The sequence below is a fragment of the Asterias rubens genome, chromosome 4 (assembly GCF_902459465.1).
Source record: "Asterias rubens chromosome 4, eAstRub1.3, whole genome shotgun sequence".
Lineage (NCBI taxonomy): Eukaryota > Metazoa > Echinodermata > Asteroidea > Forcipulatida > Asteriidae > Asterias > Asterias rubens.
The window spans coordinates 20981963-20998745 of record NC_047065.1 but is presented as its reverse complement, the minus strand read 5'-3'; the positions used below and the strand labels follow the sequence as shown (position 1 = coordinate 20998745).

Here is a 16783-nt window from a genome sequence, read left to right as displayed (position 1 = left end):
GAAGTCTTTCACCATTACCTTCTGTAATCCCTATAAGTTATTTGTAAATCTGTGAACTTTTATTTTTTGTCTGTTCCGAAAGTGTCCAATGGCTTTAATGATATGAGTTCTTACACTAAGACATGGCATGGACACCTTTGGTAAATGTCAAAGACCAGTCTTCTCACTTGGTGTATCTCAACATGCATAAAATAACAAACCTGTAAAAATTGGAACTCAATAATGGTCGCCAAAGTTGCGAGAGACTATGAAAAAATACCCTTGTCGTACAAGTTGTACGCTTTCAGATGCTTGAATTCGAGACCTAAGCTGAGGTGTCAAATTCAATTCAAATATTTAGGTGAGAAATTCCTTCTTTCCCCAAAACAATGTTACCTCAGAAGGAGCAGTTTCTCACAATGTTTTATACTATCAACAGCTCTTCATTGCTCGTTACCAAGTAAGTTTTTAGGCTAATAATTATTTTGAGTAATTACCAATAGTGTCCAGAGCATTTAATGCCATTTTTATATTTTCGGCACGGCCTGATTTAGGTTTGCGTGGTGTGTCGTATTCGTTTCAATTTGAAGAAATGCTAAAAAAATCAATGCAACTCTCACCTGATGGGGACATTAATCCATTCATTTACTTTAATAGCGTATACCTTAGTGATAACATTTCTAATTAATTTACAACAATTTAATATGTTCGTTTGGTATAAAATAATCAAAACAAAAACTGTTTAAGTATCATCTACATAGTTTGTTACCATCTTTGTCTATGGCAGAGATGCCAAGTCCAGAGGCCAGCTATGAGTGAGACTTTTCAAAGCTCACCACCACCCCCCCCCCACTCTCCACCCCCCTCCCCTTCGATTTTGCGCTCTGTTTGTTCGGCAGCTCAAGTTGATGATTCCGATAAACTGCGTGCAATCTGAAGATTGTGCAAACAGTGTAGATTGCGTCTTTTGTACATATGAGCGCGATTTGGCAATGCATTGTCGTTAATTTTTTTTTTTTTCCCGGTCTGGCCCCACTGCGTGAGAAAATGGTTGCTGTGCGTGTGAGCGTGAGACGGAGCCCAAATGCGTGAGTCTCACGCCTAATGCGTGAGACTTGGTAGGTCTGCTATGGCCCATTTCTTGTTTGATACAATCAAGCAGATTCAACTACTAAAAAGATTTCAAGGAGGTATCTTTCAAAATGGGGTTTTCAATCTTTTTGAAGTGTGGCCCAAATCAGCAGATGGCAGTTTTTTTGTTTGTTTGTGCGTGTGGTAGCCAACAGGTTCAAGATAGGTGATTTATACGGGCAGACTGGAAGAAAGCCAGTCTACCGTGTCATCGTCTAGCTGCATGATGCCAGTAACAATGTGTAAAAGCCTGAAGGTGGGTTCAGGAGTTCGCATTTGCCTGATGAAAATCACGAGCGGTAATAATGTTCTTGCAGGAAGAATAATTCGCAATGGGAATAAACAACCTGAGAAACGTTTGAGACAGTAATGTTTTTAAGATTCAAATTCTGAGGAATAAAAAGTGATATCTTTATCCATAACCACTTTGAAGTGAAATGATACTCGTAATGCTTGATACTATTAAAAGCTGTTGTACTTCTAACGAGTAAAGTCTTAAGTGCCATTAATAGGGACTTTTCGTTTTCGACGACGGATGGTTCGGCGACGGTAAAGATGACATTTGGCGCCATCTGCGCATGCGTCGGCTTTGAGGACAGTCATCCCTCAATTTCTACGACAGTACTTGGGATGAATCTTCGTTGTGCTGAAAACGACGTTTAGCTGAACAACCGTCGCAGAACCATTCGTCGCCGAAAACGAAAAGTCCCTATTTTAAGAGTGATTACCAACATGACCAAAGGCTGTCACGCTCTACAACATTTTAAAGCTAAAAAGATAGACAGAAATATCCAGAGAGGGACCCTTTCTGAAATTCCTTAGTGTCAGTTGATTTGTTTTTAAGATAAATTCAAAATTCCAGGTATATAATACATTTTCTATGTGAAATTTAAGAAAAAAAACTTCACAGGACACTGGTGCTGTACAGATTCTTTGAGCTCAACTGAAAATGCAGTCCTTGTTACAAATCGATATACATTTTTGAGCTGCACTTATATTTAACATGAATTTTTTCTTTCTTTCTACTTTTTTTTCTTCAACTCTTCGAACCTCCGGCTCAAGTCATCGAAATCCACATCCTCTCCTCCGGCTGAGTTTCCCCCGACGCTGTTGTCCAACGGAGGGAAACTGTTGGTTGGGACTTGTGGTAAGTCAGGAACCGACAGATCGGGCTTAGGGGCAGATGGAGCAAGATTTCCTTGGTTTGTCTTTGTCGGATCTGTAGCAGAAGACAATTGGACAATATATTCAGTCTTAACTGTCATGAATGTCTGAACCATTGATCTCTTTTATATTGTCAAGATAGGACAAAGTGTGCGCTGGATGTATCAACAGCAGGGGGGTCGTCACACCAATCTGTATGCAACCCAAACATATGAAGTTTCGTGCCAGAGCAGAATTTTTTGCATTAAAATTTACTTGTTTTTCCTCAGTTTTAGATTATGATGTGAAAGAAATTGGACTCAAACCTAAAGGTTCAAAGTACCAAGGAAAGTCCACAGAGTGTATGCAACACAGAGCCTTATTCTTACTCTGTGTGTGTGTGTGTTTGTATTAGTATTTTTCCCCACCTGGGCCTGATTCTTAAAATGTTCAAAGTGTTTAAAATACTTACACATTGGATCATTCTCTGAATAGGGTGGTGCCTGTGAAAATATGATAAAAAAGGCAAAACTTATTTAATAAAATCAATCAAAGTTTACTGCCACCCTCTAGTTTTCAGGTAGCACAGAAGTTGATAATCGTGCAGCATTTCTTTATAACTGATGAAAGGCCTACTTGGTCACCTTTAGTTGCTTTCAGATAAACATCCAGTAGGAGAGAGGGCTTATACAACAACTAGTTGAAATAAAGTCTCAAGCACTCATGCAACCTTGCAAGGAGAACGGTTGCAGGTAGAAAGCCATTTATTACGTGGAGACTTTCGCAAAAAGGAACTGCCTATGCACAACAACATGCTGATCGACTTCTGCAAGTTCTTTGCCTGTAGGCGAACAATAAAACCCACGCACTAGGGGAAGCATCTTCTGATGCGTAAAATAATAATTGTATTGCTCGGAATTAGTTTGCGTGGAGTCTACCTTTTTGCGGGCCATACTGTTAACAGCTTCCCCCCCCCCCCAGACAGACATTAGTACGGTTTGAATTCAGAATAAAGACTCAAATTTGTAAGCCCTGTTTTTGAGGATTAATTAAAAAGAATGGTGTAGGATATTTTAGAACACGGTACTATAGAAGAGTTAAGAAAATGGTGAAAACAGTAGTAAGCGTTTGAAACTGAAGACAAGAAATAAGATGTAAAAATTACCGGACTGTGTGCACCGGGAGGAGCTCCAGGCGCCTGAATAGAATAACAGGGAACACAAATTTTGTAATAATTTTCGAAACTGGTGAGAAGTAAAAAAAAATTGGAAAATGTGGACTTTATAAAAAAATCAATTAAGTTACAATGGAATTACTGAGGTAAACATAAAGGATCACACTGCAAACACAAAAATGACATGCAACTACGAGCAACAACCATGCATGAGTAAACATTATAAAGGATCTGAGATGTCATGTTTGATGAGACTGAGGCAGTTTTTGCTTTTGCACACACAACAAATCTTCAAGTCAATGGAAACATTTTCAGGCGGTACCGAAGCCAAAGATGTCACTGGTACCATTGACTATCGAATGTGACTGGTATCCTGCTTAATATTTTTTGCAAAGCAGAAGATGGATAAGCACTTCTGTCTGCTTAGGCGGCTCTATCAAATACGTCCCAATAATAATATAAAAGTCTTATATAGCGCACGTATCTACCAAACAAGGTACTCAAGGCGCTGAGTATATACAAACTTTCAAAAAGGTTATTGCAGTGATGGATTCTGAGACCTAATTATGTAGCACTGATAAGGGTTTACGAGGTGCTACGGCGCATGAAGCAGCCACAACCAGGAACACCGGGGCGAACCCCTTCTCTTTTCGATTAGTGCACTGGGTTCTTTTACAAAAATGTAATGCAAATGGTAAATGGAATGTGCTACTCATATGTTTAACTATTAATTTTAAGTTACTGTTCTCCTCCCTATAAGAGTGTACAGTACTTCTCCCTCTCAGTTTTTCTGAGTAAGATTTAGGCATATTATATAGTAATGTAATGTTTTACTCCAAATTTTTAACGAATTGAATAGAATTTTAATAAACCATTAAAAAAATAAAAAGAAAAAAAAAAAAAAAGACAAAGACAAATCTACATGATTTAACTACTAAGAAAAATGATGTTAGTTTCCAGATGACGATGGCATACGAGTTAAAAACCTTTTGCCTGTAATTGACTTCTGTGGAATGCCATAAAGATAGGGTAATAGATTGTTTTTTTTGTCAACCGGATGCTTATTTTAAGGCAACCCGCAAAATTGTTAAGAAAGTTAAAATGAAAGTCACCTTGCTGGCAGTGTAAGCACTTTATGTAATCCACCATATACATAAACTGACAAATCTGTAGAAGTTTGGGATCGATCAGCCATCCGGGTCACGAGAAAATAGTGAAAAATCGATTACACTTTTTGCATGACATTGATGCAAAAAAAAAAAAATGATTAAAACGCTCACTGAGCACAGAATTCTCGCTTCCGTAAGCGCCAATTCTGTGCTTATGGTGCCATGAAATTGGGCCCTGATTGATGACAGCTTATTTATGCAAGAGGTCTATATTGGCAAGCCCCAAATATCCCCACTCACCAGAGGAGAAACAGGGCCAACAGGAGGTTTGTTAGGCAAAGAGGGTGGCCCACGTGATGCCCCGACATTGTTGTAAGCTGGGGGCCTTGAGTTAGAGCTTGATGCAGCATTCTACGTGCAAAGCAGAAGTTAAGTACCAGAAACAAAACCAACAAAAAAACAGAAAAGTACAGACCATTCCATTAAGGGCCAGTTAGATGTGTCTTGCATCAGTGTTCAATTTCACCAATACTGGGAAGCATTTACACATTTTTATAGGTAGGTAGCAAACCGTCTTAACTTGAGTCATGCCGGCATTTCATGAGCCCTTTTTATACTACTCTTTCTCCAATGGGGCAACCCTGGGAATAAACAGCCAGCCCTTTAACACTTGGATCGCTTAACCCCTGATTTACCCCAATGGGGCATACCCCGAGGAAGAGCCGCCCCTGCTCCTGATAAGGGGTAAGCGTAAAACCCTTGGGTATTCTCAAAACGTGCAACTGTAAAAAGACAGTGTGAAAGTGTGCCAAGTAACTATGGTGTAACAAATCTCCCTGGGGCCTCCCCAGGGCTGGATTCCACGTGAATAAGAGATACAGTGTGAAAAAGGGGTACAGAGGCTTCAACTCGAGTCAAGCTAGCATGTCATATAGTTGCTTTAACATTGCTGGCCGGAGACACCAAGGATACGCTGAGTTTATTAGTGCACCGGTTTTGAAGAAAAACACTGCTACAGGACATGCCTAATGGATTGGTTTGCGGAAAAGTTTCAGTCTAGACAAAGCACATGCAGTAGTAGTAGTTTAATGCTGTGATACATTAGTGACAAGTGTTTTCATCCACTGGTAGCATTTTAGAACTTTTAAGAGGAATGTTTTCATGCAGAGAAAATGTGTATGTTTCGTAGCTTAAGTGTGCCGTCCCACGTCAATGTCAGGCACTTCACCGAGATAGAGAAACGGCATTCAAAAAGTGAAGACAACCAACACATTCCAGCCATGTTATTATCAATGGAAAATGATGTCTTAAAATTTCTGTTATACCATTGGTTTATCTGAACAATTTGACATTGTGTACAAAATCCATTTTGAGATTTGGTGAACACAATACTATGACAAGGGTTTAGGTAAATTTGTCAGTAGACACCCAAACCAAACAATGCACATCTATAGTGCTGACCATATTCCAAATAGGCTTATGTAGGTTTGTCACATATTACTGATACTTTTTGTCCACAGTAGAGGCAGATGCCAACTTACCCTGTCTTTAACTGCAAGGCTAAAGACAGGAACTGGTTTTTACAAAACCAGTGATTTCATTGGATTCAATGATTTCATTGGATAAACTTGCAGTGACAAGCTTTCATTCTGTGTTTCGATTGTTCCGAAGTAATGTTTGTCAGTTACACTTTCGGTAGTCTCTATGCAACATGCATAATTTTTGTAGAACTATTGTACATGTGCATGTATGCATGTAATGTGTCTATGTATGCACGTAGCATTTGACTGAATCTGAAATGAATGCGAGGTCAAAGGTGCATTCATTAGGATCCTGACGTTCGCTCAAGGCAGGTATATGGCGTAATTTACAAGCCTTGAAGTGTGACATCAGATGATGAGGCTTACGACAATTGAGCTCAGCATTCTCCTAGGTCTTTTTCTGTGATACTAAATAAGTTCCAGCCATGAAAAAACCTGTTCACTCTTGTATCAGTGTTAAAGGAACACGTTGCCTGGGATCGGTCGAGTTGGTCTTTGAAAAGCGTATGTAACCGTTTGTTATAGAATGCATATATGATTAGAAAGATATTTTAAAAGTAAAATATAATGATCCACACAAGTATCACTCGAAATTGCATGGTTTTCCTTTTACCTCGTCGACAAACACGGTCGGCCATTTACGGCAATGTGTGTGGATCATTGTACTCTACTTTTTAAACATCTTTCTCACCATATGCGTTTGATAACAAACGATTACAAAGCGCTTTTCAAAGACCAACTTCACCGATCCAAAGCAACGTGTTCCTTTAAAGATATTTTACTGCAATTTAACGTTATCAAACTAAACACACAAGCATGCATAGCAAGCATTTTTCTATGATACTAAATAAGTTCTACCCCTGAAACCTTTTTATTCTTGCTTCAGGGATCAAGAAATTTTACTGCAATTAGACGATATCGAACAAACCACCCAAGCATGCTTAGCAAGCAATTAAATAAGAGTTTGTTATCTTACCGATTGTGGAGGGGGGTAACTCTGCATTGCAGGTGGAGGGTAGGCCGGGTTCGCTGGAGGGGGGTAGGCCGGGTTTGCTGGAGGGGGGTAGGCCTGGGCTGGAGGGGGATAAGCCTGGGCTGGAGGGGGGTAAGCATGAGCAGGAGGTGGGTAGCTATGCTGCTGGGGCGGGGCAGTTGAACCACCGCCGCCACCTCCTCCTGGTCCCTTTTTGTTTCCTGACAAGACTTCATCTCCAAGATCCATCAGGAGACCCTCAATCTCTGGAGGCTGGAAAGAAAGAAGAACTTATATCACCAACGACAGCATCTTGCGATAAATTAAGAAAACTATTTCTCACCAAGATGTGATAATAAACCTTGCACTCTATTATGGACGCTGGTATCAAAATTCTCCTGGAGACGAGCAGAGTGTACTGTTTGAAATGTCAAGATCAAATCAGTACTTCTCAGAACCAAAACTCACCAAAAGAGATTTTACAAATGGTTGTTACCCGCAAGTTTATTATTTATAGTTCCTTTTTATTTTCAAGGCCGTGCAAAGCTTCAAACACCCCTTTAAATTGAATACTTTGAACGATCAAAAATCAAGGAAGTACCAACACAGCTGCTGTCTGAGAGAGTTAATAGACCGATCCATTAAGCTCCGCCCATTGCGTAAATACAACCCACTGCACAACCAAAAGTCCGACACTATAAAGGCCGACATGCATATGCGTATGCTTGGCGCACGCGGCAGAGTTGTGCAGAATGGAATTGGAGAGGCTCACGTGTTCTTGCTCACATGTGGGCAGACCCCGTATGGATTGGTGTATTGCATAAAATCTTGCCTGACGTGGAATGCACCTCCGAACAATGCACGCCTAAATACTTCCATCATTTCGGGAGTCAATTACTTTGTGTACATTTTGACTCTCGAAATGGATGCTTATAAAGGCATTGTTGCAGACTATAACCACTAGGTGCTCGCCGAGTGAAAATGGAAAAGCCAGATTTCATCAAATGATTATATTCTGCACAAATGCACAAACGAAATACATACATTACCTGTTTATAAAACTCACACATATAGATCCTTGCCATTTTAAATGTTTGTCAAAATATAGGCAAAATAGAAACGGAAACTTGTCCACCCCACAATCTGAAAATTCTCAAATCACGTTCTTAACATTGTGACAACTCCATGTAGATGTTGACACCAACATTGTCTGCCATAACACAACCTTTTGAAATTTGTACAGATTGGCGGGGAACAATTACTCTTTGGAAGAGACGCTGCTAAGGGTCAGAAGCATCCTATAATATTTGATATAAGACACTTTGGAGCATCACAGGACATGTGTTCAACCAAATGACAAGGACCTGTGTGTGTAGTATATAATAACAATAATTATAACTTATAAAACTGAGAGAAACTTACACTGAGAATTGATGGATCAGGCTCATACGCAACACTGTGACTCTTTGCAATTTCTACGAGGTAACTCTCAACCAGACGTCTTGATGGAGCCTGTACGCCTAGTTTATGCTTCAACTGTATCAAGATATTGACAAGAATGAGTTAGGATCTGTGCAACTAAATCAGGGTCCAAATTTATGTAGCTGCTTAGCAAAACAAAATTGCTTTTAAGAAATAAAATTAGGTAATGCATTCTGTTCTATGAGCCGGGCGCTACCCACGCCTACATTATTATGAACTGTGAAGGAGGTAATATCCTTTTTCACCACTAGGAGTAGGTGGAAACACACCCATGGCGGCAGCCGAATCCACATCCTCTGTCCCCAAAAAATTGTTTATTTTTATACGACAGTTTGATTAAAAAAAAAAAAAAAAAAAAAAAGTGTCCAATCAGATGATTCTGGAAGAAATCGACAGAAGAGCCCATAGGCCATGAACAAACCGCTGTCGAGTTTCACAAGTCGTTAAATAAGCCATTTGCGTGTTAGATTTGAATATTGGCTGGTACAATGACGTGCTTGATCACAAGTTACCACTTATGTTTGATTCTGGAAGAAATCGACAGACGAGCTCATAGGCCATGAACAAACCGCTGTCGAGTTTCACAAGTCGTTAATTAAGCCATTTGCGTGTTAGATTTGAATATTGTCTGGTACAATGACATGCTTGATCACAAGTTACCACTTAAATTTGTATTCACCAAACTACATGTAGACAGTTGCTGTGTCACATGATTCGAGGCAAGCTTTTGCGTAGTTACGCAAGAGAGGGTGAGCACCCATACAATTTTTTGAATGAAGGTGTATGGCACAATGTTACCAGTGTCTGCTCATCTGGAGGTTTCTAGATGGTATATAGATCGTATAAACCACAGTTGATGGTATTTAACGGTCACACAGTAGGAGGGTTGACTGTGTACTGTATGGACGCATTCACCACATGTCCTTGTTGTCTTTGTCTTTGTTTGTCCTAGGTCCATGTTACCCTACCTTGGTTGTATTATACTAAATGTTTGTCTGACCATAGGTTAGGGTACAAAAGCATCTTGCTTTTAAACCTTATACCCAAATGTTGTCTTTAAATTGCTGCTTAATATTGAACCATTGTGTACCTAATATGTCATACCATACTATATTGCTTTCGTAATTTGGACATAAATGTGCATTGTTGTATTGTATGACAGCATTGAAATAAATGCTATATTTCATTTTCCCTTCAAAACCAAATTGGATGTTAAAGTTCAGATATGAAACAGTAATGGGTCAGACCCTAGAAAATATTTTGCCATACAGTGACGTCATCATTGACCAATGAACACACTAGAAATGGTCATCATTGACCAATGAACACACTAGAAATGGTCTATGTGCGCTGACATCTTGCCTTTTTGCCATACACGCGTGTCAAGTGATGATAATTTTGCCATACACGAGTATCGCACGGTATCGATACGCCGCGTCAACAGACGACACAGAGGGTGGCCGCGCTCAGCGTTCTCCGGGTTCTATTTCTACAGGTCAGACACAATTCACCTCTTACTTACCCCTTCATTAATGGATTCTGACTCTCCCTTTTTACAACAATCCCCAAATTCTCTCCCATACTTTAGAACAAGTTGCTCTGAAACCTGAGAAATAAAGAAGGTACATGTACAGTTGGAAAGGATTTTAATTTTAATTCATTCTTTCTTCATGTGTCTAGATATGCTTTTTGATACTTACAAAACAATATTTCAAGTCTGGCCTGGAATTTCAAGGGCAAGGCTATTTTCATTCAAATGGCACCTCCATTGGAAAATATTAAAGTTAATGGGAAACTTTTGAAGGGGGCATCAAGGCTAAGACAAGGGGAAACTGAGGCAATGGACTCAGTGTAATTCCAGGCCTGTAAAGTTTTTTCAATTTTTCTGGGAAAACCCCAATGTTCCAGTAATTTTTTTTTTTTTAATTAGCACAATTTGAAAGTTTAAACTATTTTTCACAACTGAAACAAGTGGGTTGCACATTATTTATGTAGCCTGCAGGGCAAGTTGAGTAGTGATGTCTACTAGCCTATAGTAATTTTTACTGGATAATGTTCGCCAATCACACATTATACAAATAATAAAATAACGCAGTTTGAAGGTTTAAACTATTATTCACATATGAAAAGAAAGAAATTTGAGCATTCAACACAAGTAGGTCGCACGGTATCATAAGCCCATAGGGCCTGTTGAGAAGTGATGTTAACAAGTAGTTTTTATTGGACAATGTACGTAGGGCTAGTGTTAAGGGTGAGCCGTGGTTCAAGGGCAGGGCAGCAATCGTCTTTATGGCCTACATGTACTACACGTATGTAAAGTATCAAAGTAAAAAATGAGACGATACTCCAAGTTATCTTCTCTCATTACTCTCTTCTACTATCTTAGGATTGTCTGGAATTTCTCTAACACATGTTCTGCCGTCGATTTCACAAAACTCTTCCTAACTTAGGATTAATCTTCGGACTTGGGACGAGTCCCAACCCTCCCCTGTAGCATGCAGACCTTAAGATTAATCCTAAGTTATAACTCGTTCGAACTCGAGGACAAGACGAGTCCTAAAATCGACGGCAGGATTTCTTCTTAGCTTAGGCTTATGTTAAAATTTTGGTCATTGTAAATGTGTATACTGTTTTTATTTAGCACCATGAGCACTTTGATGGATTTGTGCGCTTTATAAGTTTTCATATTATTATTATGAGATAGGAAGTTGGGAGGATGTGACTTACTGATTTCAATTCTGCCACTTCGGCAGACAATCGCGGTGTGACCCAGATCACGCTGGCTACTGCCTCTGCGATCCCGGGGTCCAGGGTCTTTGTGGCTTGGATCAGACCTAACCTAGCGAGCAGCAGGTCTAGATACAGCTCCACGATCTCCATGCCCTCAACAAGGTAATCCTCACGGATAATATGCTCTACCTGCAAGGAGGACAAATGTGTTTGGAAGAGGGTTAAAAAAAAAATCTTCTTCAAAATAATATAGGTATTGAAAAAAAAATTGGTTGTGCGGTAACAACCACGTCAACTACATGTACATGCATATCTCATAAAAAGGTCTGAAATAAAAAGGTCTGTAAGTCATAAGATGGTCATCCCTGACTATAAAGAGTGTCTTACCCTGATCCTTGCTCTCTCATCTTTACCCATCGCCAGATAATCAGCAATCTCCTTTCTTGCCTTCTGTGCCTGTTCAGCTGTAAATCCAAAACATAGGTTTGATACAGTATTATTGGTAAACAGTGTTTGAGCAACACTTAATATCTTAGAATAGGGGGTCCAGGGCGGGATCAGGGCCAATTGTTTTGGGGAAAAATACAACTCTGCAGGACGCTTCCTCAAGCTTTGTACTGGACCAGTGTTTATTATACAAGTACAGAATCCAAATGAAAAAGACTACCCAAGTCCTGACACAGTTCAACATGTATGGTCACTGTTTTTATTTGAACAATTATTACACAAAGAAAGCCATGATTGTAAGAGAAACTTGATCTCATCCTTCCCATTAAACCTCCCTTAAAGGCACTAGACACCCTCGGTAATTGTCAACGACCAGTCTTCTCACTTGATATGATGTATGTATCCCAGCACTAGGCATAAAATAACGAATCTGTGAAAATATGAACTCAATAAGCCTTTTTGAGGTATGGCGGACGTGATACGCGCGCGCCACACGCCGAGACTGGTGCTACGCTCACCATGTTGGTGGTCATTAGGTTTACGTGTAAACGCCACGTCGCCTAAAATGCGCACTTCATTGAATAACATACGTTTTATTTATATGGTCAATACGCACAAATTTACCACAATTTTACAGTGTTGTAGCATTGTGTCCGCCATACCTCAAAAAGGTTTATAGGTCGTCAAAGTTGCGAGAGAATAATGGAAGATCAACATGTCTACGACATGAGGTTGGTTCCGCTTTTGCTCCCTGAATGTTGAACGAACCTCAGTCATAGTTCTAAGTGTACCTGTTTACTTAGAACCTCAGTCATAGTTCTAAGTGTACCTGTTTACTTAGAACCTCAGTCATAGTTCTAAGTGTACCTGTTTACTTAGAACCTCAGTCATAGTTCTAAGTGTACCTGTTTACTTAGAACCTCAGTCATAGTTCTAAGTGTACCTGTTTACTTAGAACCTCAGTCATAGTTCTAAGTGTACCTGTTTACTTAGAACCTCAGTCATAGTTCTAAGTGTACCTGTTTAATTAGAACCTCAGTCATAGTTCTAAGTGTACCTGTTTAATTAGAACCTCAGTCATAGTTCTAAGTGTACCTGTTTACTTACTCTTTTTCTTCTCCAGAAGCTTCAACCTGTTGATTGACAGACGAGCTGTTGTGGAGAATTTTGTAGACCTAAACCCGCCACTAAACATTATTGTTTCAGTTGTTCACAATGTTTCTAAAGATAAGATGTTCTCTCCCTGTACGGATAAAATAATGTTCCGTTTATACTTCATGGTTTATCACCAATATACATTCAGGAGCTCATATTTATTATCATGAAATCACTCTCTCAAACAACTGGGTCCTACTATTTGCTGTCAACTTGCTTGGTGCTGTCAATTCGCCGTCAACTCAACCAATATACATTTAAAATCCAAAAAAGAAACTTTTATGATATATTTTAGTTATTTTTACAACATTTAATTGAGTTTTGTTCTTGTGAAAAAATGATCGTGAAGCAGCAAAGCTGTCGGCCGCCATCTTGCTTTTTCACAGGGCTTGCACAACATGGATAACAGAGGGCACTTTCCTGAAAAGGGAATAGTCTTAGCCCAATTAGGCGTCAATTATCGGTACCGCATAGATAGTGTATTATGTACAGCGCTTTGTGTAAATTGATCGCTGACGACTTTAGTCAAGACTAAACAATACCTGCAATCTGCGTAGTGGTTGAGTTACGGCGAGTTGATGGCACAAGTGAGTTGACGATGAGTTGACGGCAAGTAGTAGGATTTTAGGACCGAAACAACTTGAGTTGTCTAACCCCTCAAAAAAATCAAGGGCTACCCTAGGTGATTGGGCACTTGTGTAAGCTCCTCCAAAACTATACTATGGACTGAGACAATCTGCTTCACTTAATGTATTTAAAGCCACTTGACACTATGACTATTGGTAGTTGTCAAAGACCAGTCTTCTCAAGACTCACTTGCTGTATCTGCACATATGCTTGTTGCGATAACGTAACCCTCCTGCCGACGGCGGAGCCGGAGGGTTACGAAGCTTATTCAAGTGAAAAAGGCGAAATAGTTTAGTCAACAGATTTGCTCAATTTTTACCACTTTCAAAAATCATGACACAAATTCTAGGAACACGAACTTGTCATATGTCTGTATTACTATTATTAGTCTTGTTATTTTATACGGATAACTTTCCGTATGGCGCCACCACTTTTTCACTTATTTTTACAAAAATTGATATATCAATGAGGTAAATTAGATACTATATTATTTCATATCGATTGAAAAAGTGGTGGCGCCATGCGGAAACTTTTCCTTTTATACTTGTCTCGTGGTAAAATGTAATTCCATAATAAATTAAAAGTCATAGACATATATTATTATATACGAATGATGAAAAAGATTACAAAGTGGTGGCAGCCGGAAATATGATTTTCAACACAGCAACACTAACTTAGTTACTAAAAAGCAGTCTTCTCAGTTTCTCCTTTCGATATTTATGGACTCGACTAAATACGACACAAGCCAATGTTTTAAAACACAACTTGTTACCTTCTCTCCAATCTGCTTTCTTGTTTACGTCGGGTTTTCGGAACGTCGGTGTACAGCTAGCTGTGTGGATTTCAGCATCATCTGATTTTTACTCATCGTTTGTACATAAACATGAAAGGGCCTGACCCCAGACTTCTCGACTAAGTGTAAGCCATTGGAAGCGCCACAGCTATTACCAGACTATTTTCAGAATATTATTTTAGCACGCGCAGTTGGTAATTTTAAAGGCAGAGTGTAGTTAGTGATAAATTAAGTTACGTCATGCTATTATTAGCATTATTTATAGAATAATAGAATCATAAGCATGTGACAATATTAAACAACGTGTGAGTGTTTACATACAACGCCCAAAGTCTTCGACCAAGGCCGGTGTCAGATGCAATTGTGTCCGCCATGCAATACTGTCGCTCCGGACAATCGTGTCCGGAGGCGCTATTTTTTGTTCCCCAAACGACATTGCATTTTTTGCAATGATTAGGTAAAAGAGCAGGTCAATTTCATCATGACGTATTTTTGACGGAAAGACCCAATTTTGACGGAAAGGGAAAAACAAATTGCAACGTCGTTTGAAAAAAAGAATTGCGTCCGGGGCTATGAAAAAACCGTCTGGTTGACATGTAGGCATCGACTATACATGACGATTGTATGTGCGCGCGTAAGCGAGCGTGCATGCAATGAACCTACGTATATGCAGCGTGAATAATACGTATTTTATGATTGCAGCGAATATTACCCAATGGCCGAACATTTCCCATGTCATTCATAAACATACATGCACTTAGCTTGTACAAAAAAATGACGAACGTGTTCCGTCGACCAAGGGCGTTCGTTTATTTACTACAAGGACAGTTTTTCACGGGGGCGGACACGACTGCATATGCAAATGTGTCCGGGCGACACATTGCATTATGCAGCAGCGTCCAGGCGGACAGCCGACACGATTGCATATGCAAATGTGTCCGGCTGACATTATTGCATATGCAATACTGTCTCCGGATAGTATTGCATATAGAGGACATAATTGCATGCGACACCGGCAGGGTAGAAATTTTATCTCCGGGAGAGATAAAACGAGATCGCTCCGCTTTCGTCTCCACGATCGAACGTGGAGACGATCGTAGCGCTATATTTCTCTTTGAGCCAGCCTCGGTCATCCAGTGCCTTTATCAGTGAAATTGAATTGCTCCTTTTGACCGTTGAATGATGATTCAACTGAGCATTCAATTTCAAACGAAATTGAATGAACCAGGACGTGTTAAAGTTTATGATTTTTCGTTGTTGAAATTGGCCGGGAAACCTATACTAACTTTTAGCTTTATGTGCATACAAAGTGGTTATTTGAAATAAAAACCGTCAGTCAGAGGATATAAAATAAAATTAAATAAATGGTTCGGCCAAAGTCTGAACAGTCTCATCCCTGGTATAGTTTCTCTGAAGAATTCAGTTGAAGCCGTTTACTATGCATCTGAAAGCACACAAAGTAATGCAACATACCTGTTTTGATTTTATTATTCTCTTGCAAATTCGATGACCAATTCAGCCCACATTTATTTACAGGATTGTTGTTGTTTCATGCATTTAATATGTTGGGATACAACAGCTACATGCGCGCCATTGCCTGTGTAGAAAAAGTGTTGGTCCATGGTTAGCCATGGACGCGGTAAAAATTTCACGTTCAAAAGGCGACGCACTAAAGTGGATCACCGATCATGACGTAAGACCATCACCGATGACAAAACTTTGATCATAGGTTGCAAAAGACCATCACATGATTATTACAACATCATAAATGCAAAAGAGTGAAAAGGCACTCTTTAAGAGCCATATCAGAGGGACAACTCTTGTTCGAGTGGTCTTCCACTCTTTCAGATTGAAGTTTGCAGCTTTTTGAGTGATTTTTCACTCTATCCCGGAGTGAAACTCCTCTAAAAGAGTGAATAACCACCACTCTTTTTAAAGAGCCATATGAGGCACAACTCGAAATGTAAAGAGTGGTGTTTTTCAATGTATAAAGTTACTTCAAAAACAACTGTCCCATGATTAGTTGTATTCCATTAACTAGACCGAGTACTCATTTTTGAAGATATTTACATTTGGCATTTTCGTACTTGCTAGACCCAGTACGAAAATGCAAAGGCCATGAATATGAAAAAAGTACAGGGCTCCATTTACTAACAATAACTAGCTTCAAAGACAATCCCCTCTAAGCTTTAATCTAAAAAAAAAAGAAAAATCGCGTGTTTTAACAAAACCCACATTTTTTACAAGCGGGTCGCGCCTTGTCTTTTAAAGAGTGTTTACTTGAATAAAATTTATAAAAAAAACGAAAAATACGTACGATAAATAAGTTCGCCCTCTAGGGCTAAACAAATACACGACAAATCAAGAGAGCTACTTAGTCACTAGCCTGAACGTCTGGCGTCATTCTTTGAGGCTCGTATAAAGACAGGGGCCAAGTCTACTTAGTCACAAAATAATGACAAGTTTGAATGCTAGATGCTTACTTCAACAAATGTTACA

General features: G+C 39.4%; 1 protein-coding gene across 1 annotated transcript; it reads right to left on the bottom strand.

Annotated features, from left to right (window-relative positions):
- Positions 1–1766: 1766 nt before the first annotated feature.
- On the bottom strand, positions 1767–14356 carry LOC117289352 (IST1 homolog). Its single transcript, XM_033770438.1, has 10 exons — positions 14264–14356; positions 12817–12952; positions 11650–11726; positions 11260–11451; positions 10055–10138; positions 8473–8586; positions 7054–7323; positions 3419–3451; positions 2726–2756; positions 1767–2329 (listed from the first exon to the last, which is right to left on the bottom strand). Exons 2-10 carry the CDS (start codon positions 12902–12904, stop codon positions 2133–2135), a joined length of 1086 nt encoding a protein of 361 aa, XP_033626329.1. The 5' UTR covers positions 12905–12952; positions 14264–14356; the 3' UTR covers positions 1767–2132.
- Between the last annotated feature and the right edge of the window lie 2427 nt (positions 14357–16783).

Bases quoted from the DNA above. Each gene is read 5' to 3' on its own strand.
- LOC117289352 (XM_033770438.1), bottom strand. From the start codon at position 12,904: ATGTTTAGTGGCGGGTTTAGGTCTACAAAATTCTCCACAACAGCTCGT. The intron at 7,324-8,472 runs GTAAGTTTCTCT...CTTTCTTTCCAG, and splicing joins CTGATCCATCAATTCTCAGT to CCTCCAGAGATTGAGGGTCT. The intron at 2,330-2,725 runs GTAAGTATTTTA...CTTCTGCTACAG, and splicing joins TTCAGAGAATGATCCAATGT to ATCCGACAAAGACAAACCAA.